This window comes from Panicum virgatum, chromosome 1N (assembly GCF_016808335.1).
Source record: "Panicum virgatum strain AP13 chromosome 1N, P.virgatum_v5, whole genome shotgun sequence".
Taxonomy (NCBI): domain Eukaryota; kingdom Viridiplantae; phylum Streptophyta; class Magnoliopsida; order Poales; family Poaceae; genus Panicum; species Panicum virgatum.
The window spans coordinates 66732405-66759505 of NC_053145.1; the positions used below are offsets into that span (position 1 = coordinate 66732405).

The 27101-nt window shown below is 47.6% G+C and overlaps 1 protein-coding gene across 3 annotated transcripts; it reads left to right on the forward strand.

Annotated features, from left to right (window-relative positions):
- Window positions 1-712: 712 nt before the first annotated feature.
- On the forward strand, window positions 713-26860 carry LOC120657734 (callose synthase 3-like). 3 transcript variants are annotated; one of them, XM_039936154.1, is made up of 42 exons: window positions 713-959; window positions 1063-1422; window positions 1530-1755; window positions 1838-1931; window positions 2063-2173; window positions 2273-2389; window positions 2495-2587; window positions 2673-2764; window positions 2854-2980; window positions 4656-4793; window positions 4868-4944; window positions 5280-5373; window positions 5999-6121; window positions 6226-6340; window positions 7139-7473; window positions 7555-7607; window positions 7682-7742; window positions 8288-8369; window positions 8439-8488; window positions 8571-8657; window positions 9472-9600; window positions 9714-9817; window positions 9904-9988; window positions 10084-10244; window positions 10355-10478; window positions 10547-10653; window positions 11082-11211; window positions 14873-15024; window positions 15609-15718; window positions 15816-15941; window positions 16026-16094; window positions 16177-16351; window positions 17057-17201; window positions 17642-17761; window positions 17833-17951; window positions 18043-18126; window positions 24051-24163; window positions 24271-24500; window positions 24710-25507; window positions 25613-25663; window positions 26024-26209; window positions 26288-26860. In XM_039936154.1, exons 2-42 carry the CDS (start codon window positions 1197-1199, stop codon window positions 26534-26536), a joined length of 5868 nt encoding a protein of 1955 aa, XP_039792088.1. In that variant the 5' UTR covers window positions 713-959; window positions 1063-1196; the 3' UTR covers window positions 26537-26860. The 3 variants fall into 3 exon arrangements, with proteins under 3 accessions (XP_039792088.1, XP_039792090.1, XP_039792089.1); XM_039936155.1 differs by having other exon boundaries at window positions 752-986; XM_039936156.1 differs by lacking the exon at window positions 18043-18126 and having other exon boundaries at window positions 714-959.
- Window positions 26861-27101: the final 241 nt, after the last annotated feature.

Below are 27101 nucleotides of genomic sequence, written 5' to 3' on the forward strand. Positions count from 1 at the left end.
ACTACCAAGTAGGAGTGGAGTGGAGTAGCAGGGAAGAAGAAACAACAAGTGATGCGCCCTAACTACCGCCACGTAATTTGTTTGTGGTCCTTGAGTTTCTTGTGTCTGGTGACACCCACCACCCGCCGTTGCATACTTGCCTTGTTTTCTCTCTTCTTCTCTTACTATTTTACTATACTTATACAAATTATTTATATGCCTCTGCAAAAGAAACAAGGGCGAAATTCTCTGACTAGACTAGCTACAAAAGCCCACGCTGCCTACTGCCGGTGTACATGCAATGGAATAATGGAATGGGATGCTATGCCTACGCGCCGCCAGCAAAAGAGAAGATTACTTATTGTTAATATCGTCTTCGACTTTGTGACACATTTTTTTTTACTTTTTTCCCTAAACATCTCTTATCTAAATTTATATCCGTTCAAGTACTTAACAATTCTTGTTTTTTAAAACAAAAAAATGTTTTTTAAAACAATAAAAGGATTTGTTTTGTCCAACGAGGAAGAGACGTGTTTGCAGCTTTTTCCCTACTTACTGTATATCTCTTTTGTTTTTTGAATTGATGGACTGTTTATACAATACAACGTTATACGATGGTTCTTTCCATTCTATGGAGTATGGAGGCCAATGTTATTTTAAAGAAAAATATAAATATACTAGTAATAAATACATTTTGAATTGAATTTAATTGAATATGGTGTGGGGGATTGATTGGGGAGAGGAGAAAACGGAAAGCACCACTAGTGCTCCTGCTTTGCTCTGCTGCGTTGCTTTCCTCTCCTTTCCTCTCTCTCTCCTCTCCTTTGGAGGAGGGCAAGGAGGCAAGCAGCAGCAGCAGCAGCGGTGGCGAGCTCTTCCTCGCCACCAGCACCCACCCCGCACTTTCCCCCAAAACCTCCTCCTAGGGCTTGGCTTGGCGGCTGCCTCCCTCCGATCCGATCCGCCCCTTCCCTCGATTGGTCTGGTGGCCTCTCCCTCTCTCTTCCGTAATTCCTCCTTCCTTCCCCAATTCTCTCTCTCATTTTCGAAATTCTTCTCAACCTACCTACCTTGTACTAGCAGATTGGTCCCTTTGCTGCTACTGCTTCGCTTGCTTGCTTCCACAACACAATCCCCAGGGAGAAGAAGAAGAACAACTGCTGCTGCAGCAGCAGCATCACTTGCTGCCGCTACTACTCCATCTCCATTAGGCGGCCATGGCGTCCTCCTCCGGGGGCCGCAGGATGGCCCCTGGCGGAGACTCCTCCTCCGCCTCCCCCGCCTCCGCCGCCGGCCGGAGGATCCTCCGCACCCAGACCGCTGGCAACCTCGGCGAGTCCATCTTCGACAGCGAGGTCGTCCCATCCTCGCTCGTCGAGATCGCGCCCATCCTGCGGGTGGCCAACGAGGTGGAGGCCAGCAACCCGCGAGTAGCCTACCTCTGTGAGTTTCTACTTTCTGCTCCCTTCCAATTCATTCATTCATTCATCATTAATTTATAATTTAATTTAATTTAATCCTAATCGCCCACCCCCAACAAACCAACCAAGGCCGCTTCTACGCCTTCGAGAAGGCGCATCGCCTCGACCCGACCTCCAGCGGCAGAGGTGTCCGCCAGTTCAAAACCGCGCTCCTGCAGAGGCTCGAGAGGGAGAACGATCCCACGCTCAAGGGCAGGGTCAAACAGAGTGACGCCAGAGAAATGCAGAGCTTCTACCAGCACTACTACAAGAAGTACATCCAGGCGCTTCAAAATGCCGCTGATAAGGCCGACCGGTCTGCCTTCCTGCCTGCCTGCCCCTCTTATTCCTCCTCATGCAACTAAATCACTCAAACACTACCATCAATGCTTTCCCAGGGCTCAGCTCACGAAAGCTTATCAAACGGCTGCCGTGCTTTTCGAGGTCCTCAAAGCCGTCAATGTCTCCCAGAAAATCGAAGTTGATCAATCGGTAACCGCCATTGCCTTTCTTGCTGGAGCACCACACGATATGGAGTAGTAGCTTCATGTCATTCTGCTTCTAGTTGCTTGCATTGCAGCTCCTGTTCCTCAATGTCCTATTCACACAACCGCTCCTTGCAGATTCTGGAGACACATAACCAAGTCGAGGAAAAGAAGAAGTTATATCTCCCGTACAATATCCTCCCGCTCGATCCTGACAGCACCAACCAGGCTATCATGCGCTATCCCGAGGTTGCTACCTGTTTCATATCAAACTTGCCATCATAGTCTCATGGGATGCTAATGCATTTACGCGATGCCCTCTGTCGGCTGTCATCATTATGCATGCAGATCCAAGCTGCTTTCCAGGCTCTCCGTAACACCAGAGGTCTGCCATGGCCCAAGGAACACGACAAGAAACCTGACGCAGATCTTCTTGGTTGGCTTCAGGCCATGTTTGGATTCCAGGTTATCACACTCACCATCTTTTCCCGTTTCATATCAGATACACATGCCCGTAATTGCTTGCGAGCACTTAATCCATGCCCTCTAACTTTGCTCATCACTCTGCAGAAAGATAATGTATCCAATCAGAGGGAGCATCTCATACTCTTGCTTGCAAACGTTCACATCAGACAGATTCCCAAACCTGACCAACAGCCAAAGGTATACACATCGACCAAACACATGAGGTGCTTGATGTCTTCATGTCTGCGGCATTTATCCATTTCTTGCTGGCTAATGTTCTCAGTTGGATGACCGAGCACTGGATGCAGTAATGAAGAAGCTATTTAAGAATTACAAGAGATGGTGCAAATATCTTGGCCGCAAAAGCAGCTTATGGTATGACGTGCTTATGGTCCCATGAAGAGCTGCAGTTATTTGCTCTTCTCAATTGCGATTGACTTACTAGTTAATCATTTTTGTTCTAGGTTGCCGACTATCCAACAGGAGGTACAACAACGCAAGCTCCTCTATATGGGCCTTTATCTGCTCATATGGGGCGAGGCAGCTAATCTAAGATTCATGCCGGAGTGTCTTTGCTATATTTATCATCATGTATGGCCAGTTCTGAGTTATTCAAATTAAGTATATATTATTGTATTGAGTAAATTGTACTCACCCTACAACAACTTGGCAGGTGGGTGCAAATTGGTCCAACAACTTGTAACATGCTCAATTTAGTACAATAACTTGACAACTGGGTGCAGATTAATCCAACAATTTAGAAAATGCTTAATTTAGTACAATAACTTGGTAAATTGGTGCATTCACAGTCCAAACCTTACACGACAATGTGTTTGCTAACGTCAGGTCACAATAAACACAATAAACAGTAAACAGTATATTCACGTGAGAATTTATTATTTCACCACAAATTTTCATGTCGCAATGGACGCCAATAATTTTATTCTCAGAATAAATTAATTATGGTTTTATTAAAAATAATATATTATTTAACCGCCATTACAACAGCAACATGTTAAGCACAGTAGATGAACGTCAATAATTCTTAAATTTAATAAATGGAAATTATTGATGGTGTAATTCTAAATTTTTTTATTAGTTCAAATTCAATCAAATTTTAAATTACACCATTAGCATCATTGAAACACTGAAGTCGATAAGAGAGACCCTGAAACCTTAGGTTTCTCCTGCGCTTCTGCGCTCATGTATTCAACTATGCTCTTGTTTGTTTCTGTTTATTACTTTATTTAGCTCATTTTCCATTCTAACGAATATAGGAGGCTTTAAGAATATGCGTACCAAGCTCATAAAAGGTATCAATAGTATGTATCAATATATTAATTTTTTAGCTTAACAATGTATATAATCAAACATATCGAAAACAGTGAGGGTGATTTTTTTCAAAATTGAATATCAAATTAAATAGTTTTAATCAAAACTAAATCACTATACAAAAATAATTATGTAAAGACATAACATTAATTTATAAACACTGAGAGTTCTTATCTTGGCCAAATACATTGCCATGCAGGTGCAGCACAAAAATCAATGGTCCAATAATACTTAATAATTTGTCCTAACGTGAATATACTCTTTATCGACCTTGCATTAGTTACATTGCTGTGTAATGTTTGGACTGTGAATGCACCTATTTACCAAGTTATCGCATTAAATTGGGCATTTTACAAGTTTTTGGACCGATTTGCACCCACTATCAAGTTATTGCATTAAATTGAGCATTTTATAAGTTGTTGGACTAATTTGCACCTACCTGACAAGTTGTTGTATGGTGGGTGCAATTTACTCTATTGTATTTACTAAACTAGTGAACTGAATCTAACAAGGATTAGTTCTTCTAACATAATTGTCTGGTTACTACTAAATTTGATGCCGAAATAGTATGATGTTTAGCTTATCTGACCTCCACTGCACAATTCTGTTGGCATAGTATGAATAATCACATTCTGTTCACGTCCACAGTTTGAGGGAGTATATGTTGGGTGCAACCTTGCTTTGGTTCAAGACAAACATGCAAATGAGTCATCTACGTAGCATCTCTAATCTTACTGGCCTTTCATGCTCCTTTGTGGCTATTATGAACTTGTGTAAATGAATATGCATGCAAGTGTGCAGTGTGCTTAACTCCCAAGGCTGCTTGTTGATCACGATTGATTGGCTTTGGGTCGTTACAGTATTTGTCAGTCATAAGCCTTGCTGTAAGATTATTATTAGGGAGTGTTGACAGTCTTATGCTGCTTCATAACAGATGGCTTTTGAACTATATGGTATGTTGGCTGGAAATGTGAGCCCGACAACTGGTGAAAATGTTAAACCAGCTTATGGTGGAGAAGAAGAAGCCTTCTTGAAGAAAGTTGTGACTCCAATCTACAAAGTTATAGAGAAGGTACAGTTTCTTAATTTCCATTCCTCATTGTTATGTTATGAAGCGCAATTATATCCTTTGCAACTTTTACATAGGAAGCTGAGAGGAGCAAGACCATAAAATCGAAGCACTCACACTGGAGAAACTACGATGATCTAAATGAATACTTTTGGTGAGTGCTGATCTGATTACTCGTTTTCCTTAATAGTTGTGTGGGCTGCTATACTGAGTGATGGGGAGAGGTGGGCAATTCACTTATATTCCAACACTCCCCCTCACGTGGAGGCTCCCTCAGGCCTCAGACGTGGAATAGGAGCGAGCAGCAATTATTTTATTTAATCGCGCTAACCAGGATTCGAACTCGAGACCTCTGGCTTTGATACCATATTGAGTTGCATGCACCGACCAGTTCAACCCAAAAGCTTAAGCTGATGGGGAGAGGTGGGCAATTCACTTATATTCCAACACTGAGAAAACTCATGCAATTATTTCTGCACCGTTGCTCAGGTCAAGATATTGCTTCCGATTGGGGTGGCCTATGAGAGCTGATGCAGATTTTTTCAAGACTCCAAATGATGTTCCTCGTCACCTTGCGAATGGGGTACGTCCCTTGTGATAATGAATTACTTACTGTACCTTTGTGCAATCGGTATGTTTGAGTTAGGTGACATTTTGCTAGAGTATCATATTAAGAGAATTGATAAAACCAGACATCTTCATGTCATTCCATAAACCTTACACTAGAAGCATTCGGTGAATATCATGTGTTCTAACTATTTCTGTAAAGAAATTTCATCTGAGGATGGGACTGTAAAACATGCTTGATTAAGGAATTTCATCCGAGGATGGGACTGTAAAACGAGCTTGATCTTGCAGCAGTCAAACAAGATTCATCCGATATTATTTAGTATGTTTTTACTATTAATGTAAAAAGGTGGTTTGCTATGCAGCAATGCATGTATGATACTATATGTAAGCTGTTTTCTTTTTTTGTTCCTCATTTAGTATTTTTCAACCTTCTACTTAGCAAAGATTCTTAGCTCAAGTTTATGCTAAACTTCTGTTCTAATGCAAACAACTTTTTAGCAGTAGGAAAAGCTGAAAAGGGATGATTCATCTGCTTGTTTCTAGTTTTTAGGTTTAGCCTATAGAGAAGACTAGAGCTGATTAAACATGTGGGTACACAATTTTTATACTTGGTACTGATTTTTCTTGTTTTGGTCCAGGAGGACAGACCCGCTGGTAATGACAATTGGATGGGAAAAGTCAATTTTGTTGAAATACGGTCATTTTGGCACATATTCCGCAGCTTTGATAGGATGTGGAGCTTCTTAATTTTATCTTTACAGGTTTGCAATTCTGTTTCTTGTTCAAGTTCTTTTGGCACTTCTTTTTGATGCTTTCTGTTTCCTTACCCTTATATGTTACTTGCTATCTTTTATCTTGTATGAAGGCCATGATTATAATTGCTTGGAACGGTGGCACACCAAGTGATATCTTCGACCGTGGAGTATTTAAACAGGTTTTGAGCATATTTATAACTGCTGCTATACTGAAATTGTGTCAAGGTATGCCCTCCCTCCTCACTCTCTCTAGGTGCCCTTTCCTATCATGACAAAGACTGATGGGTACATGCAGTTGGTGCTGTTATTGACCAGGATTGTAGTTGCAGGTCAAGTTAGATAGAAGTTGCCTTAGTCCTACATGAATTTTATTGGATAGCTGCTGTGCTGGAAAAAGCATAGAGAATTACTTATGGTATTTGAGTAATCTCAAATCCATTCTTCATTGAAGAAAGGGAAAAATATTGCAGTGTTACTTCCCTTTATGTCAATTAAGTCTTGGAACTCACTGCTTGTAAACTATGTTTGCAACTTGTTGCTTTTTAGCAATGGTCGGGATTGTCAAATTATAAAGGTGCTATGTAGTCATCTCATTCTCATGAACTGTGATCACCAAACAAGACCCTTTTATGTGCTAGGCCAACCAGTATACACCATTTTGCATGTAATCAATCACGATATTCAAACAGCTATTGAACCTTTAACTCCATGAGCATATGATGATACCTGAACAGCTAGAGCTTCTACTGATCTGCTGTGGCAATACAGTTAAAAGGCCTGCCAAAAGAACGTTGAGGGGATTTATGAGCGCATTTGTCCCAAAATAGCAGAACCAAAGGATATGCCTAAAACTCTGGATCAGAGCTTGCAACTATGCTTTCTGTTCAATTCTTTACCTTGGTATATTCAAGTTCCGCAACATAATTTGTGTAGCATGAAATCAGAGGAGCACTGTGTATTTGTGTTTGTTTAGGCTATGGAAGTTTTTATTTCGTCATTTAATAAGTACATTTTCTACTGCAGCAATCCTGGACATTATCTTAAGCTGGAAAGCAAGAAAAAACATGTCTCTTGTTGTTAAGCTACGCTACATCTTGAAGTTACTATCAGCTGCTGCTTGGGTTGTGATTTTGCCTGTAACTTATGCATACACCTGGGAGAATCCAACTGGTCTTGCAAGGACAATTAAAAGTTGGCTTGGTGATGGCCAGAATCAGCCATCATTGTACATTTTGGCAGTTGTGGTTTACTTGGCACCAAACATGCTGTCGGCTATGCTATTTCTTTTCCCTGTGATTAGGAGAGCCCTCGAGAGATCAAATCTTAAAGTGGTAACATTCATGATGTGGTGGTCACAGGTATTTTTCTGTTTGGCTTCTTTTAGCCGAATTTAGTTCTTTTCACCCTTTAGGTTGTAATAAGATGCAAAACTTTTACAGCCTCGTTTATTTGTTGGAAGAGGAATGCATGAAGGCGCATTCTCCCTTTTCAAGTATGGTTTCCCATCTGCTTTTCGTTCCTTTTGGTTACCATTAAAGCCTTTCCTGATTGTCACTTCCCTTGCAGGTATACAATGTTTTGGGTCTTGCTTTTAGCCACAAAATTGATTGTGAGCTTTTACGTGGAGGTATATTCAGAACTAATATCTTCAATTTTCTATTATATATGAACATGAGTATATTCACGCATATTCTTAGGCCTGGATGGATGGGGAATCTGCCTAAGATTTAGTTAACAATCCTCAAGTTTCTTCATTCTAATGCTGAGGTATTTTGGCAATTCTTGATGCATGGTGGGCACTAAGATCCACATGCAACATAGAGGTGAAAATTGTGTAGTCACAGGTCCTTAAACTAGTGCACTTTGATGGACCTTACACAAAATGGACATAAACAAATATGAACATTTATGTTTTCCATAAGTAAATCAACAGTTCTGCATACTATTCTGACATTTGTAAATGGTTGGACCTGAGGTATTCATGCAAGTTTAAGTGTTAAATTTCGGGTTCCATGTGAATTTTAGGACCATGGTGCATGCTACTCTATTCTCTATGTGTATTATCTCATCAATGGGAGGCTTAGAATAGAGAATCGTACCATTTTTGCCCTCCCTTTGTTGCTGATGTGTCAATTATTGGTTACCCATCCTGTCCTGTGTACCTGCCTGCAGATCAAACCACTTGTGCAGCCAACAAAAGATATAATGAAGGAGCCAATACGGACATTTCAGTGGCATGAGTTTTTCCCCCATGGTATACCTCTGAAATGATCATGATCTTTTATAGATATTTTGATATTTCCTTACTTTTTTTAATCTGCAGCAAATAACAACATTGGTGTTGTCATTGCGCTTTGGGCTCCTATCATTCTTGTATGCTTCCTATCCTCTTTTGTTGTGTTGAACAGTAGGTTCTCTTACTCCTATTTTGACTTGCCATGTTTGAGTGCTTCAGGTCTATTTCATGGATACTCAGATTTGGTATGCAATTTTCTCGACACTAATTGGTGGTATCTATGGGGCCTGTCGCCGTCTTGGTGAGGTTAGTAAAGCTGACCAATGACCTACTTTATTATTCAGTAGACTGTGGGTTGTCATTGTGTGACATTATTTTGTTAGCTATTCCCTTGTGCTATAACAAGTATGGATTTAAGATCGGAACATCTAGGTGCTTTGGTGCTTGGGGGGGCTTGCAACCCCCCTCCTTTGTATTTTATTCTCTTCTTAATAAAATGAAACACAGCTCTCCTGCATTTTTGAGGAAAAAAAGATCGGAAAATATCTTAATCTAGCACCCTTTTCTGTGCTACCGTTCAAAATCGAGCGCAAATGGTCATGATGGCCTTTCAAAAGAAATATTTAGATAGCAGTCACATATCACACAAAATTTTACAGAAAATACAATTTATATCTGGGAAAACAAACAAGGCAGTTAGTGAATCAGAACCCTTTTCTCATTTCCCTTGTTGTCTGTTGATAGTATCTTTTCTCAGCAGAATTTTTCTCTTCTGTTTCTCTTTCTGTCTCAGTGTGCATCAACGTATGGATCTGAATATTGTAGCATGATAGATTAATTGAGTTGATCTTCAATTCATCAAATCTTTTGTAACTATTTGCACCAGTTTTTTTGCGATCGGTCGTGCAGCAGTACATGAAGGTACAGTTGCACTGGATATGTTATTGGGATTTAAGTATCTCACTTTCTTTCAAATTTTTTGGGGTGCATTTCTGTTTGAATTGATGATCTTTTAACCTGGTTATGCATCTTGATTTCTGGGGGTGGGGTGGGGGGTGATTGTGCGTGTGTATGGAGCTTTTGTAACTTTGTACTTTTACTGGTTTTTTCATGATATCAGATAAGGACATTGGGAATGTTGAGATCTCGGTTTGAATCTCTGCCTAAGGCTTTCAACCAATGCTTGATTCCATCTGACACAAGCAAGAAGAGAGGATTTCGGGCTGCTTTCTCCAGTAAACCGTCTAAGGTGTGGATTCTTGTTCTACAGCCTTTACTTGACAGCACATCTAATGTACATTTAAATTGCTTTGTACATAATTTTCTTTTATTCCATCACCTGGTACATTCAAATTGCCTTAGACACCTGAGGGCACCAAAGAAGAAGAAAAAATAGCAGCAAGATTTGCTCAGATTTGGAATCTAATTATCACAAGCTTTCGTGAGGAAGATCTGATAGACAACAGGTGCAACATCCAATCTTTACCCCCATTCACATATGGACTTCCTTTGCCTTTTGCCAAGCTGTTTTTTATGTTTAAAAAAAATGCAGAGAGAAGGACTTATTACTTGTTCCATACTGCAAAGACCGAGATATGGATATAATCCAATGGCCGCCGTTCCTGCTTGCCAGCAAGGTATATCTTCTTGTAATTTGCTTCCTATTTCTCTGCTATCTGTTTTGGTAGAAGGAGCTTTTGTGTTTCATTTTCTATTATTGATTGTATTTCAGATTCCAATTGCATTGGATATGGCAGCAGATAGTGGAGGAAAAGATCGTGATCTAAAGAAGAGGATGAAATCAGACCCATATTTTACTTATGCTATCAAGGAATGTTACGCTTCCTTCAAAAACATCATATACGCTCTAGTGATTGGTCCACGAGAGAGAGAGTATGTTTGACCTTCTTATGCTTCTATGCTACTAGACTCTTGGCTGTTAAAGTTTTGATTTTATTCTGAACCAGCGGATAAAGTTAATATATTATGGCACATATTTTCAGAGTGATACAAAAGATTTTCAACGTGGTGGATGAGCATATAGCAGAAGACACTCTGATAAAGGAGCTGAATATGAGTAACCTTCCTACCCTGAGCAAGAAGTTTATTGAGCTGCTTGACTTACTGGTATAAAATTAGCTATCATTGTTCTACCACAGTGTGGATATCATATAATTCTCAGTCCTTGAATGCAGCAAAACAATAACAAAGAGGACCAGGGCCAGGTCATCATATTGTTTCAGGATATGCTCGAAGTGGTTACAAGGGACATAATGGACATAATGGATGAGCAACTCAGCGGGTGCGGTTTCAGTTCTACTATACAAAATAGCAGAGTAGCCTTTAACTGTTAGTTTTGTTCCTATATACATGTTTCCTTTTAACTTATCGGAAGCTTGTTTCTCATGCGCCATTCACCCAATAGTGGGGAATATCTGATGTTATATTATTTGGGTACCAAATAGCTATCAGAGAATGGGTTATTTGGTTAATGGAAGTTGTTTCTTTTTCCTTGATTTTGGTGAGTATCTGTAGTCCTTCAGAATGGTTCCTCTGATAACAGAGGTCACACTGTTCTTTGATTGATGATGAAACAGTAATTTTGTTCATAATGGATCACATAGCAACATGCCTGAATTTTTCATCAATATCTTTGGTGATCACGTGCTAGGTTCTTGGTGGTTGTTGATTGTATTATCTTTTGACTATCTATTATTATCTCTTGGGCAGACTGATGGAATCAGTACATGGTGGAAATTATAGAAGACACGAAGGGATTACACCTCTTGATCAGCAAGATCAGTTGTTCACAAAAGCCATTGATTTTCCTGTAAAGAAAACACAGGCATGGACTGAAAAGGTTATGTTTCTTGTCTAGCTTTATTTCTTATTGTAGGAAAGGTAGGATGCGTATAATGTGGTTGATGTATTGCATTGAGCCCCTTGGGCGGTATATATAGAGTACATGGCTTGGAGGGCAAGTAGCCTCTCCTAGAGATAAGGAAGGTTATCCCGGGATTACAATCAATCCTAAACTAACCATATCTGGAGTTGTCTAATATACTCTAACATCCCCCCGCAGTCGTAGCGGTAGCAACACGAACGGTCAGACTGAAGAACAATGGAGACGTATCCCCCCTGCAGTTGGAACGCCGGTGCTAAAGCTTTGACTGGAGACTCATGCAGATGATAGCCCTTTAGTGCCGTAGTAGCCGAAGTCGAGGTGGACGTGGTCGAAGCCATGGAGGGGGCGCGGGTCGAAGCGTCGTCGAGGTGCTTGAGTACACAAACTCAGCAGCTTCTTGCCGAAAACAGCAGCAGGACGGTGCGGCGGATGACGATGGTAGACGGCGCGGTTTGCGACTTAGGTCACGCTCAGAACAGGGGTGGCGATGGCGCAGGTTGCAGCAAGTGTCGCGCTCAGATCAGGGGTGGCGACGACATCTTTCTTCACGAACATTGGCGGCGATGTCCGCGAGAGAACGGCTCGAGGCGCGGAGGCGGATCGAGCGCTTGCTTGACGAAGACCGGCGGCGAGTGGCGCCACCGCCTGAAAAGGCGACGACACCGGTAGGGTGGCTTGATCACGAACGTCGTTGCTGCAGCCTGGAGGGCGCAGCAACAACCTCGTCCTTCGGGAGTGTCGGCGATGAACGTCGACGAACGGCAGGGCAACGCAAACCGATCTTAGATCGGAAAAGAAAAAAACCAGCTGGTGAACCGCGGGTACAAGCTCAGGTGCACCTAGCAAATGTCCCTCCCCTCCCTTATCCTCTCCCAATCGTGGTCAACCACGGGCAGAAAAGGAGAGGAGGCGAGAGGCCGGCGCCGGGTGCGGTTCGAGCGGCGCCTCTGCTCCTGCCGTACGGGAGACTGGCGGTCAGAGGAGAGAGAGCCGGCGGGGAAGGGCGGAGCCCCCATGGCGCTGCAGTCCGCCGGCGACGGCGGTGGAGCAGCGCGACGACGGCACGGCGAGGAGTCTCGATGCGACCGTCGGCGATGGATCTCGACGTGGCGCCGGCGACGACGTCTGCGGCGCGGCGACTGGCCCAACCGCAGTACCCCCGACGGCGCGGCAGCTCAGCGCCCCCGTGCTTCCTCCTGCTGCAACGCGCCCGCGCCCAAGGCAGCGGTGGTGGCGGCGCAGGGAGGGGCGGCGCTGGGCCAGATGCGCGGGAGGGGGGGCGACGTGGACGGTGGAGGCAGCTTGAGGAGATCCAATCGACCATGGGGAGGTAGGCCCCCTGCTGCTACTTGACGACGACGGCGTGGCGGATCAGAGGGATCCGCCACACATCCTACGAGGGTGCTGCCCCCGGCGGAGATCGATCTCCCCGGGGCGGCGCCGCGGCGGCAGCGGAAGTGGAAGCCTAGGTCGAAACCCTAACTCGTGATACCATGTAGGAAAAGTAGGATGCGTATAATGTGGTCGATGTATTGCATTGAGCCCCTTGGGCGGTATATATAGAGTACATGGCCTGGAGGACAAGTAACCTCTCCTAAAGATAAGGAAGGTTATCCTGGGAGTACAATCAATCCTAAACTAACCATATCTGGAGTTGCCTAATATAACACTTATTGTGTAGTCTTAAAGTAGACGTGTAGGAAAGGTAGGATGCGAATGTGGTCGATGTATTGCTTGAGCCCCTTGGGCAGTATATATAGGAGTACATGGCTTGGAAGGCAAGTAGTCTCTCCTCCAGATAAGAAAGGTTATCCCGGGATTACAATCAATCCTAAACTAACCATATCCGGAGTTGCCTAATATACTCTAACATCCCCCGCAGTCGTAGCGGTAGCAACACGAACGGTCAGATTGGAGAATAATGGAGACGTATCCTCCCTGCTGTCGGAACGTCGGTGCGAAAGTTTTGACTGGAGACTCATGCAGATGATAGCCATTTAGTGCCGTAGTAGCCGAAGTCGAGGTGGACGTGGTCGAAGCCGTGGAGGGGGCGCGGGTCAAAGCGTCGTCGAGGTGCTCGAGTACACAAACTCAGCAGCTTCTTGCCGAAGACAGCAGCAGGACGGTGCGGCGGATGAGATAGTAGACGGCGCGGTTTGCGACTTAGGTCACGTTCAGAACAGGGGTGGCGACGGCGCAGGTTGCAGCAAGTGTCGCGCTCAGATCAGGGGTGGCGACGACATCTTCCTTCAGGAACATCGGCGGCGATGTCCGCGTGAGAACGGCTGGAGGCGCGGAGGTGGATCGAGCGCCTGCTTGACGAAGACCGGCGGTGAGTGGCGCCACCGCCTGAAAAGGCGACGCCGCCGGTAGGGTGGCTTGATCACGAACATTGTCGCTGCAGCCTGGAGGGCGCAGCAACAATCTCGTCCTTCGGGAGTGTCGACGATGAACGGCGACGAACGGCAGGGCGACGCAAACCGATCTTAGATCGGAAAATAAAAAAACAGCAGCAGCAGACGAACCATGGGGTACAATCTCGGGTGCACCTTGCTGGATGCCCCCCACCTTATCCTCATCTCTTCCCACAGTCGGTAAAAAAGACAGAGAGGGAGAGAGAGGCATAGCGCGGGGGGGGGGGGGGGGGGGGGGGGCAGCCGGCGAGGTGCGTCCCGAGCAGCCTCTGCTCCAGCTGCGCGGCGGGCTGGCGACCCCCGAATCGCTCCCGCAGCTGTGTCCTCGCGCGCAAGGCGGCGGCGGGTGCGACACTGAGGACGAAGGGGGGACGCAGGCTCGACGGCGCGGAGGAGAGAGCCGACGATGGAAGGCGGGAGGGGCAGAGCCTCGGCGGTGCGGTGGCCCAATGGCCCCGACGGCGCGGTGGCCTGGCGGCCCCACGACTTCCTCCTCAGCCGCTCACTCGCGCTCAGGGGCAGCGGTGCGGCGGCGCTGGTGGCTGGGGGGTGCCTGGACGTTGCGCGGAAGGGGCGGCGGGTCCTGATGCAGAGCCGGAGGAGCGACGGCGCGGAGGCAGGGCAGGCCCGGCGGCGGGCCCATGGCGACGCAGTGCCCGACGAGGATGACGGGCGGATCCGGATGCGGAGCCGAGGGGGACGACGACGCGGAGGCACGCAGGCCAGAGGCGCCCCCATGGCGATGTGGTACTCGACGGGGACGTCGAGTGGCGCCGCCATGGGGCGGCCAGGGAAGAGGTAGGTCATTCTGCTGCTTGACGACGCGACGTCGCGGCGGATCAGAGGGATCTGCGCGCTGATCCTATGAGAGCGCTGCCCCCGGCGGAGATCGATCTCCCCGGGGGCGGCGCGACGGCAACGGAAGCGGGAGCCTAGGTCGAAACTCTAACTCGTGATACCATGTAGGAAAGGTAGGATGCGTATAATGTGGTCGATGTATTGCTTGAGCCCCTTGGGCGGTATATATAGGAGTACATGGCTTGGAAGGCAAGTAGCATCTCCTAGAGATAAGGAAGGTTATCCCGGGAATTACAATCAATCCTAAACTAATCATATCCGGAGTTGCCTAATATACTCTAACAATATGTTTGGTAATAAAACTAACTTCTGTTTTTGTGGTTATGCCTAATTATTGGTTTCAGATAAAAAGGCTTCACCTTCTGCTCACAGTGAAAGAATCAGCTATGGATGTCCCTACGAACCTGGATGCCAGAAGGAGGATATCTTTCTTTGCTAATTCTCTTTTTATGTCTATGCCAAGTGCTCCTAAAGTGCGGCAAATGTTGCCCTTCTCGTAAGTTTTACCCATTAAGTATGTTGTTCTTAGCTAGCTTGTGTGTTCTTACTGGTAATTTAATACAATTTTAAGTTGATAAATAAAACCTTTTCTCTTTGGACTGGAGAAAGGAAGCTCAACCTCACTTAGCGACAAACAGAACAGTCAATGCAATTCCTCAGATTTATCATTCAGCTGTTTATAGTATCTTGTAGCTAACTAGAAGAGATGAATATCTACAATCGTACACTTTTTTTAGTTATTGAATATCTACAATGATAGACTTTTTTAATTATTCTTTTGAGGAAACAGCATACTTTATTCCATGAAACTATCGAATACAAGTGATTACTGGGCACCCAAGGACTGGGCCACAGACTGAAATTAGCTATAAACATCATCTGCTTATACGTGATACATTTCTATTCATCTGCTCCCATCTTATTGCTTCCTCTTCCAAACTTCTGTTAACTAGAGTTACAAACATTATCTGCTTATATGTGGTACATCTCTATTCGTCTGCTCCCATCATATTGGCCCCTCTTCCAAACTTCTGTTAACTGGAGTTAAAAATTCATACTGTTTCTTCTTCCAAACTGCAGTGTCTTGACTCCTTATTATACAGAAGACGTTCTTTTCTCTTCACAAGCACTAGAGGAACAGAATGAGGATGGAGTTTCTATTCTTTTCTACTTGCAAAAAATCTACCCAGGTTCTTTGATTAATATCTTAATTTGTAAATAAACACATCTCATTCCATGAATTCTTTTGATCATCAACATAATGTTTCTTATTCAACATCCTTGCAGATGAATGGAAAAATTTTCTTGAAAGAGTGGATTGCAAGACTGAAGAGGAACTCCGTGAAACTGAGCAATCTGAAGAGGAGCTTCGCCTTTGGGCATCATACCGGGGACAAACTTTGACAAGAACTGGTATTCTTTTGTCGTTTCTCAACAAAACATCTTATATAGTACATGTTCCATTGCTGATTTAATAATTGTTGTACTTTCTTACAGTAAGAGGGATGATGTACTACAGACAAGCTTTAGTCCTTCAGGCTTTCCTTGATATGGCCAGAGATGAAGGTATGGATACTTGACAGATGATCCTATTACCATTGTGTGGACACTGCATGGCTAATCCACTGATTTTACTTGCTTTCCTCAGATCTTATGGAAGGCTTCAGAGCAGCTGATCTGTTATCTGATGAGTCACAACTATTGCTTCAATGCAAAGCTATAACTGACATGAAATTCACATATGTTGTATCATGCCAGCAATATGGTATCCAGAAACGATCTGGTGATGCACGCGCGCAGGATATTCTAAGATTGATGACAACGTAAGTCTTGATTTAAGATCAAAACATCTTGAGATAAATTGGCACTTCCTGCTTGCTTACAACTGGACTATGTTCTTTTTACTGAGTACCCACAGGGAAGGGATTATTATTTATAGTAAAACAGCCCAAAATTTTGTTTAGATAGTATTGTCCCAGCCTCCCAGGATACAAGTAATACAGATATTTTTGGCCTGTATGAGTGTATATTATGTTGGAAAAGGTGACTCATACCCAATCCAGGGATATTTATACTAGCCCTACTAGGAGTAGGATACCTATTTAATTGTGGTGGACAACATAACCTAAGGGGTGCAAGCCCATAGCAAATCTTACCAATACAATCCCATCTGAAGCAAGTAGAAGCGATGAAGCACACCAGAGGATTTTAAGTCTAGTTTCCTTAACACTACAATGTTGTATAGGGAAAGAATATGAGGGTCCAAAAAGGCTAGAGAGGGTTGTAGGACAGCAACAATTCCTAGACCCTTTTGAAGTTGTTCTTAAATAATAGACTGTTGACTCTTTTAACCTTTTCCTTTTCAAGTGGTTGCTCCATAGCTATTATTTTTGTTCCCTAAATGAAATTCAATTAGTTTTTTGTTCTTAGTTTTATTTGCTTTGGCCATTGCGATACATTCTTTTATTTTACTTGTATTGAAGCTATGTGCTTCTAAATGATTGAAAGGATTTTTTTTCTTTTGGCAGTTACCCGTCACTTAGGGTTGCCTATATCGATGAAGTTGAAGAGCCTAGCAAAGACAGAAATAAGAAAATAGAGAAGGTTTACTACTCTGCATTGGTGAAGGCAGCAGTAACAAAGCCTGATGATCCTGGCCAGAAACTTGATCAGGTACTGTGAAATGGTTTTTAATTCAGTGTTAGTTATGCTGCATATGGATCAAATTATATTGTGTTGTTCCTACTATTTAGTGTTGTGCCTCTATGTACTGGATCGCCCTTTTTTGTCTGTGGGGCATGCTTTGCAGTCTGTGGGTCTGTAATACCCATACGCTTGTTCCGAAATTCTGTCTAAACCAAACTATTTTTACCTTGTATCCTAGAGCCAGATTTCATGGCTATGTATTCTCCATACAGTGGCACTATATGCATTCTTAAGGCCAAAATATGACCTGTTGCATTGTTGAATCGGTCTAGGATATTTCATTAGAACTGTTCAAAGTGTCTAGAATGCTCTAATGCTACCTATTTGGAATGATTGTATTTCCTGATCTCTTGGTGGCAATGAGATAAATGTGTTTACCTATCACCTGTTCATGTTTTGCTGCATAGGATATATATAGGATAAAGCTTCCAGGTAATGCAATGCTAGGTGAAGGAAAACCAGAAAACCAGAACCATGCCATAATCTTCACGCGAGGTGAAGGTCTCCAAACCATTGACATGAATCAGGTATGCATCAATTTTTTCCCCTGGAGCGGTTTCTGTGACAGTTTTTTTACTATACCATTTTATCATGACAGGAACATTATATGGAGGAGACTTTAAAAATGAGGAATTTGTTGCAAGAGTTTCTGAAGAAACATGATGGTGTTAGGTATCCATCAATACTTGGTGTTCGAGAACATATCTTCACCGGCAGGTACGGCCAAATTGGTTTTAAATTTCTGAGTTTGTTTATCAGTGCCATTTAGTTGGATAACCATTGCCTAATTTCTTGATTTCCTCTACAGTGTTTCCTCTCTTGCATGGTTCATGTCAAACCAAGAAACGAGTTTTGTGACTATTGGACAGCGTGTACTCGCTAATCCTTTGAGGTGATTCGTCTTATTATGGACTGATGGAGGGAATAATGGATGTATTCCTCCAACTCTAGGAGGGTGGGTATATATAAATCCTATACATGGGCCTCTAGATGGGCCTCTATACACATGGGCTCAATATACACCAACACCCCTCCCAGTCTGAACTACCGACACAGCGGTGTTCAAGACTGGGTAACAAGAAAGCCAACACCCCCCCCCCCCCCCGCAGTCTGAACAACCGGCGTAACGGTGTTCAAGACTGGACAAGAAGAGAGTACAAAGGGCTAATACCCCCCGCAGCCACAACTAGACACCGGCTACGTTGAGGCTGGAGCGAAACTCCGAGAAGGTCGAGGAGGGCAGCCCCTTGGTGAAGATGTCAGCAAACTGGGAGGTAGTCGGGACATGGAGTACCCAAACATCGCCGATGGCGACTCTGTCGCGCACGAAGTGCAGGTCAATCTCCACATGCTTCGTCCGCTGATGCTAGACGGGGTTGTTGGAGAGATACACGGCGCTGACGTTGTCGCAGTAGACGAGCGTGCTCTTGGCGAGCGGGCTGTGGAGCTCCGCCAGGAGTTGTCGTAGCCAGGACGCCTCCGCCACGCCGTTAGCGACAGCCCGGTACTCCGCCTCAGCACTGGAGCGGGAGACAACTGGCTGCCGCTTGGACGACCAGGAGACCAGGTTGCTGCCCAGGAAGACGGCGTAGCCGGAGGTGGAGCGACGAGTGTCCGGGCAGCCAGCCTAGTCAGCGTCGGTGTAGACCACCAGCTCAGCAGAGGACGAGTGGTGAAGTACCAGGCCGAGGTCCACTGTGCCACGGACGTAGCGGAGGAGACGCTTCAGCGCGGCAAGGTGTGACTCCCGGGGATCATGCATATGGAGACAGACCTGCTGGACAACGTGGGTGAGGTCCGGCCTGGTGAAGGTGAGGTACTGCAACGCGCCAGCCAGACTCCGGTAGGCCGTAGGATCAGCCACCGGATCACCCAGATCAGCAGACAGCTTCACCTGAGTGTCGACAGGAGTGGAGCAGGGCTTGCAATCAGTCATCCCAGCCCGCTCTAGGATATCAAGTGCGTACTGCCGCTAGTGAAGGAGAATACCAGACGGGCAAGGCTCAACAGTGACGCCCAAGAAGTGGTGGAGCTGACCAAGATCCTTCATAGCGAACTCCTGTTGCAGAGAGGAGATGACACTCTGAAGCAACTGCTGACTGGAGGCTGTGAGCACAATGTCATCGACATAGAGTAGCAGATATGCAGGCTCATCCCCACGGTGGTAGACGAATAGAGACATGTCAGACTTGGCCTCGGTGAACCCCAATGTCAGCAAGAACGTGGCGAACTGAGAGTACCAAGCCCGAGGAACCTGCTTCAGTCCATAGAGAGACTTGTTGAGCCGACAGATCATATCCGGACGACTCGAGTTCACAAATCCCGCTGGCTGAGAGCAGTAGACAGTCTCTGACAGAGTGCCGTGAAGAAACGCATTCTTCACGTCCAGCTGGTGCACAGGCCAAGAGCGCGAGAGCGCAAGCGAGAGGACCGTGCGCACTGTAGCGGGCTTCACGACTGGGCTGAATGTCTCATCATAGTCCACACCAGGCCGCTGAGTGAACCCCCGGAGAACCCAGCGAGCCTTGTAGCTCTCCAGTGTGCCATCAGCCCGAGGCTTATGCGTCCAGATCCACTTGCCGGTCACCACATTGCAACCAGACGGACGCGGCACGAGGTCCCACGTCTGGTTGGCAAGAAGAGCCGCGTACTCCTCTTCCATCGCGCGACGCCAGTGAGGATCCGCCAAGGTGTCGCGGATAGAGGAGGGTACCGGAGAGACCCGCGGCTCTCCCTCGGTGGCGGAGAGAGTCGAGGCCTGAGACGCCATCCGCTGAGTCACCATGGGATGGATATGCCGAGGATCCCGATGGATGACTGGCGGGTGGTACACCTCCGGCTCCTTGAGCAGAGCCGGAGGAGGAGGCGGCGGCGACGGCTCCGGCGTCGGCGTCGCAGGAGCCTCCGGAGCAGGAGGCGGCGCCGAACGACGCCGGTACACCTGCACCGGCTCAGCGTACCGCTATGGTGCCGGGGTCGGCGCCGAGCGACGCCGGTACACCTGCACCGGCTGAGCGTACCGCGCAGGTGCAGGGGAAGGCACTGGGGCCGCTCGTGGCGCAGCGGGAGACACCGGGTCCGCGCGCGGCACGACTGGAGGTCCGGGGCCGCGCATGGCGCGACCGCGGGCACCAGGGCCGCGCTCGGCACAGTAGGGATCACCAGAAGTGGTGCCGGTGTGACGGAAAAACCTGCAGGAAAAGGACAGACAGGTAATGGTGGCTGAACCACCGGGTCAGTCGGAAACAGAGACTCCAGCTCGGGGTCAGGAGAAGGTGTGGAAGAGGTGGAGTAGGGGAAATCCGACTCGTCAAAGACGACGTGTCGGGAGATCAGAACGCGGCGAGAGGTGAGGTCAAAGCATCGGTACCCCTTGTGGTCAGGGGAGTACCCGAGGAACACACAACGAGTCGAGCGGGGCGCTAGCTTGTGAGAAGCGGTGGCGGAGGTGTTAGGGTAATACGCACACCCGAAGACCCGAAGGTGGTCGTAGAGAGGAGGGGTATCGAAGAGAGCGTGGTGTGGAGTGAGAGCAGGAGAAGCAGTGGACGGAAGGCGGTTGAGCAGGTAGGTGGCGGTGTGGAGGCTCTCAGCCCAGAAGCGCGGGGGCAGAGAAGCCTGGATCAGAAGGGTGCACACGACGTCGTTCGTCGTGCGAATCATCCGCTCATCCTTGCTGTTCTGAGGAGAGGTATACGGACAAGACATACGCAGCTGAACACCCCGAGAGAGGAAGAAAGAGCGGGAGGTGGAGTTATCGAACTCCCGTCCGTTGTCACACTGGACGACCTTAACGGTGAGGCCGAACTGAGTGGACACCCAGGCAAAAAAGTGAAGGAGGGTGGGGAAGGTCTCAGACTTGGCGCGCAAAGGGAAAGTCCAAGAGTAATGAGAAAAATCATCAACAATGACCATATAATATTTATAGCCAGACATGCTGAGTACAGGATATGTCCACAGGTCACAGTGAATCAGATCAAAAGCATGCGCAGCATGCGAAGAAGAAGAAAAAGGAAGTCTAACATGACGACCTAACTGGCACGCATGACAGGTGCTCAGCAGGAGCCCTAGTACATAGAACATCGGTACTACGGCTGAGCTGAGCCAAAACGTCGCGACCGGGGTGACCAAGCCGGCGGTGCCAGGTGGTGGAAGAAGGCGTCACGGCAAAAGCAGTAGATGAAGAAGCCAAAGGCGAGGCAGCGGAAGCAGGAAGCCGAAGAGTGTAAAGGGGCCCCGGGCTGTCACATCGGAGGAGCGGACGCCGGGAAGCCGAATCCTTCACAGTAAGACCAGAAGAGTCAAATTCGAGAGAACATGAGTTTTCAGTAGTAAACTGGCGAATAGAAAGAAGGTTGTGAACCATTTGAGGAGCAATAAGAACATTAGGAAGACGAGGAGCAGAACACACGGCGGTGACAGGAAGACAAGGCCAATCACCAACCATGATAGAAGAAGGAAAAGTGGGGTGTGGGGGTCGGACAGAAGAGAGGATATCGGCATCAGGAGTGGTGTGGAACGAGGCACCCGAGTCGGCGATCCGCTCGGTGCTGGCCGGCGGCGTCAGTCCCATGGTGCTGAAGGACTGCGCCAGAGCAGCCTGGTCCCACCCCCAGGCCAAGTCGGCTGCTGACTGGGCTGAGCAGGTGGGGTCCAAGACGGCGCGAAGAGTGGAGCAACGCTAGTGAACATGGCCGCCGGCTGGAGCTGGCTGGAGCTGAGGACGAGGTCCCCCTCCCGGACCCTGAAACTGCCACATCGAAATGCGCCCTGACCATGGGTTGCTGAAGGATGGCCAGGGCGTACCTCCAGGGGCAGGGGCAGGAGCGGGAGCCGGAGCCGGAGCTGGAGTCGGCGCACCCCGACGGCCCCCACCGGTACCGGTACCCCCAGAAGCAGGGCCACCAGTGCCACCAAGGCCACCACCACCACCGCGTCCCCCCGCCGGCGACGTCCACGGCCACCCCCACCTCCGGTCTGCCCGGCGGGAGCAGCACCAAGGAGGGAGGTGGCAGGAGCAGCTGAGGAGGCCGGTGGAGCAGCAACGAGGGCGGCGGGGGTGGGCGAGGACGATCCGGGCACGAGACCCCTGGTGATCTCCTCGAGGGCGAGGTCGTCCCGGACCTGCAGGAAGGTGGGGAAGGGCCTCTGGCGAGCAATCCAGCTCTTCAGGTGGTCGTAGGTGCTGCTCAAGCCCCGCAGGACATTGAGCACCAAGACCCGATCGGACACCGGATCCCCGAGGTCGTGAAGAGCATCGGCCATGCCCTTCATCCGCCGGCAGTACTCACCGACGGATAGGTCCCCCTGCACGAGGTCGTAGGTGCAGAAGGTGGCATCGAACTGGAGGGCGCGGTACTCGGCGTTGCCGAGGAACTGCCCCTCGAACGCCACCCAGGCCTGCCGCGCGGTGCCGCCGTGGGTCCTGACGAGGTCCTGAAGATCTAGGGAGATGGTCCCGAAGATCCAGGACATGGCGACGCTGTCGAGGCGCAGCCATGCCACGTCCTGTGCCTCGATCGGCGTGTCGAGGAGGACGTGGTCATCAAGGGCGTAGCGGCGGAGGGCGAGCAGGATCTGGTCCCGCCAGCGTCCGTAGGAGGAGGACGGGTCGAGGGTGACGGTGACCAGGGCCCTGATGTTCTGGACGCCGGCGGCCTGGAGGTGGAGCTGGGCGACCATGAGGTTGGTCGGGTCGTACCGGGCTCCAGATCCAGCGGGCGGGGCCTGGCGGGAGGAAGAGGCGCCGGGCTCGGGGTCGACGGGCCGGCCGGAGGAGACGTCGGCCACGGCACGTTCACGCTCCCAGGCGAGGGCGGCGCGGACCCGCTCCTGGGCCGCCGAAGCCTCCGACTTGGCGGCGAGGAGGGCCGCGGCGAGAGCGGCGAGTGGCGCATCCTCGGGCGCCATCCCGAGGCCAGACCATGCGGCATCGGGCGCTGCATCGACGACGGGCTGCTTGCCCGCAGCAACAGCGGCGCGGTGGGCCGCAGCGGCGGCGGCTGGATCGGCGCCTGCGGCCCGCAGCAGCTGCGCGCTGCTGGGCCCCGCAGCCCCGGCGCCCGCGCCAGCAGCTACTGCGGCAGCGGCGGCGTCGGGCTGCAGGGGGCCCAGGGCGGCAGGTGGCTGCTGCCGCGGCCCCTGCGGCGGCGGCGGCCCCTGCGGCGCCTGGAGCAGAGGCGCCCGCGGTGCCCGTGCCCGCGGCGGCGTCCGCGACCGGCACCCCCTCGAGGAGGACCAGCGCGACGGCCGGGGAGGCCCAGGGCCGAGCGGCGGCGGCTGCCAGGCACCGGCGGCCCAGGCGCCCAGATCTGCGCGAGCGGGAGCAGAGGAGGGAGGGGAAGAGGAGAGGGGAGGGAAGGAGGAGCGGTGCAGCGGCGGCCGGCCGGCCATGGCGCTGGCGGCGGCGCCGGCGGCGGCTGGTGGTGCTGGCTGCTATATGTGGGAGGGGAGAAAGGAACCCTAGGCTAATGATACCATGATGGAGAGAATAATGGATATATTCCTCCAACCCTAGAAAGGTGGGTATATATAAATCCTGTACATGGGCCTCTATACACATGGGCTCTATATACACCAACATGGACATTTCTATATCACATTATGATCCATCGAATTTCATGTTTTGTAGGTTTATTTACTTGTTTTTAGCATGGTTCTTCCTGATAATTAATATGTTGGGATTTTTTTCCTCAATTCTGTAATGAACTAAAAGTTATTGGGATTTAATCTTAATGCTTGCTATATGTATTCAGTCAAGTAGGCATGCTTCAGTACTTGATAATTTTTTGTTGTTTGCCCTAAACATGTATCCAGGGTTCGATTTCATTACGGGCATCCTGATATCTTTGATCGGCTTTTCCACCTCACAAGGGGAGGTGTAAGCAAAGCTTCTAAGATTATCAATCTTAGTGAGGACATATTTGCTGGTACGCCACTGCCACCCCCCCCCCCCCCACCCACCACCCCAACGCTCGCGCGCATAATCTTGAAATGTGGGAATTATTTTGCTAATATATTTGTTGCTTGATCACAGGATTTAATTCAACATTGCGTGAAGGAAATGTTACACATCATGAATACATGCAAGTTGGCAAGGGAAGAGATGTTGGTCTCAATCAGATTTCACTGTTTGAAGCAAAAATAGCAAATGGTAATGGTGAACAGACACTGAGTCGCGACGTCTACCGACTTGGACATCGTTTTGACTTCTTCAGAATGTTGTCATGCTACTATACTACTATTGGCTTTTACTTCAGTACAATGGTACAAAGTTCTCCCTTAACTTTTCAACTTTCAGAACCATTGGCTAATGACGTGCAGCTCTCCTGCTCTCAGCAGCTTGCACGGGTCTTCTCAGACTCTTTTATCTTTTTAATATTAATATAATGATGCACAACTCTCCTGCATGATCGAGAAAAAAAAAGAACCATTGTCCTATTCCAAACTTTGTAACTTTTTCTGTCTCTTCTCAGATAACAGTTTGGACAGTGTATGTATTCCTCTATGGGCGCCTTTATCTTGTTCTCAGTGGCCTGGACGAAGCACTAGCCACTGGAAAGCGGTTTATACACAATGAACCTCTCCAGGTTGCTCTAGCTTCACAGTCTTTTGTGCAGCTTGGGTTCTTGATGGCGCTGCCTATGATGATGGAAATTGGTCTAGAGAGAGGATTCAGAACTGCGCTGAGTGACTTTGTACTTATGCAACTGCAACTAGCATCTGTGTTCTTCACATTCTCCCTTGGGACCAAAACTCACTACTACGGAACTACACTGCTACATGGAGGAGCTGAATATAGAGCTACCGGGCGTGGATTTGTGGTGTTCCATGCCAAATTTGCTGAGAATTATCGACTGTACTCGCGAAGCCATTTTGTCAAGGGCATCGAGCTGATGATTTTGCTTATTGTGTATGAAATATTTGGGCAGTCATACCGAGGAGCTATTGCGTACATTTTCATCACGTTCTCCATGTGGTTTATGGTTGTCACCTGGCTCTTTGCACCATTCCTTTTTAATCCTTCTGGGTTCGAGTGGCAGAAAATCGTGGATGACTGGACTGACTGGAATAAGTGGATCAGTAACCGTGGTGGTATTGGTGTACCGCCGGAGAAAAGTTGGGAGTCATGGTGGGAAAAGGAGCAGGAGCCTCTTAGACTTTCTGGAAAGCGTGGCATTGTCCTTGAAATAGTGCTCGCATTGCGCTTCTTTATATACCAGTATGGTCTTGTCTATCATCTGAACATCACCACGCACACAAAGAGTGTTCTGGTAATTTTCTCATCTCATTAATATTAAAAGATATCTTTCTGCTTTACGCGAATAAACGAGTGCTGTACTAAATGTACATAAACATTTTCTTGATGGTCTTTCCAGGTTTATTGCCTCTCGTGGGTTGTAATCTTTGTGATTTTGCTCGTGATGAAGGTAATCTGCTGCCTGTGCTCTTATCACTTTGGTCTGTTTCATTTTGATGCCTACCTGTGAGTAACACTTGCTATAGATTTGTACATGCAAAACCACATGTAAATTATATGTGCTATATCTTGGTGCTGGAGATGCCATAGAGATTCATGCGAGTATACTGCAATGATTTTGCTGAATCAAATGTCAAATTTGTGGTGTCTCACTGCAAATCAGTTTGTTTAGAGGGGCCTAGAGCCAGTTTTACTATAGGTTTACCTGCTCAGAGATTAGAATGGATTGCTTAGGCTGTTAGTTGATCGAATAGGCAGATCCTTGACGTGAAATTTTGCTGACTTTCGCTACGTGCTTTGTCGTTTACAGACTGTATCAGTTGGGAGGCGGAGATTCAGTGCAGAGTTCCAGCTTGTCTTCCGGTTGATCAAGGGGCTGATATTCATAACATTTATCTCCATCATCATAATCTTGATAGCAATCCCACACATGACAGTTCAAGACATCTTTGTTTGCATCCTTGCGTTCATGCCCACTGGATGGGGTTTGCTTTTGGTAAGTAGCTGTTGTGTATGCATATGGTTGGTTTGTTTGGCTGACGGGGGTTGACCTTCCCTCGTGTGTTTGCTTCAGATTGCGCAGGCTATCAAGCCAGCTATCACAGGTGTGGGGCTGTGGGGTTCGATCAAGGCGCTTGCCCGAGGCTATGAGATCATCATGGGCCTGCTGTTGTTCACCCCGATTGCGTTCCTTGCTTGGTTCCCGTTTGTTTCGGAGTTCCAGACAAGGATGCTGTTCAACCAGGCCTTCAGTAGAGGTCTGCAGATCTCGCGCATTCTAGGCGGGCACAAGAAAGACCGGGCAACACGGAACAAGGAGTAGGTAGTATTGTAGACGCCCTTAAACTAGCCGGCATCCCCGTCCGCCTTGAGTGTAAATTATGATTCCTCTTTCAACTCTGTTGGAGTATTTTAATGTAATCGTACGAATGAATGAGAGCGAGAGTGAGAGAGAGAGAGAGATCGAGCCGGGGGTGGTGGTAAATCAGCAATTTAGCATTTTGTCCGTGGATGTTACAGCCTTGTGTTGGTTGATGATTGGAGTGGAGACCCCGGGATTTTTATGCTGTAGTTGGAGGGAAATCAATTCTGCAAACATGCCAGTCAAGCTTATGTGTGTATATATATATTCTCTATTTAACACCCAGGTGCTGAATATATTTAACACACTAGCCAACACCCCGGTCCGATCCAGTCAATCAGCAATTCAGCATCTATACCGCAACCGGAAAAAATGAAGGTCCTCACCGGAAATATGTCAATGTGACTGGAAAACGGAAAATTTGACCGATCGTCTGTGCCGTAACCAGAAAAATGGAGATACTAACTGGAAATCAGCCAACGTGATTGAAAATTTTGTATTAGATGAAAAATCAGCCAACATATTG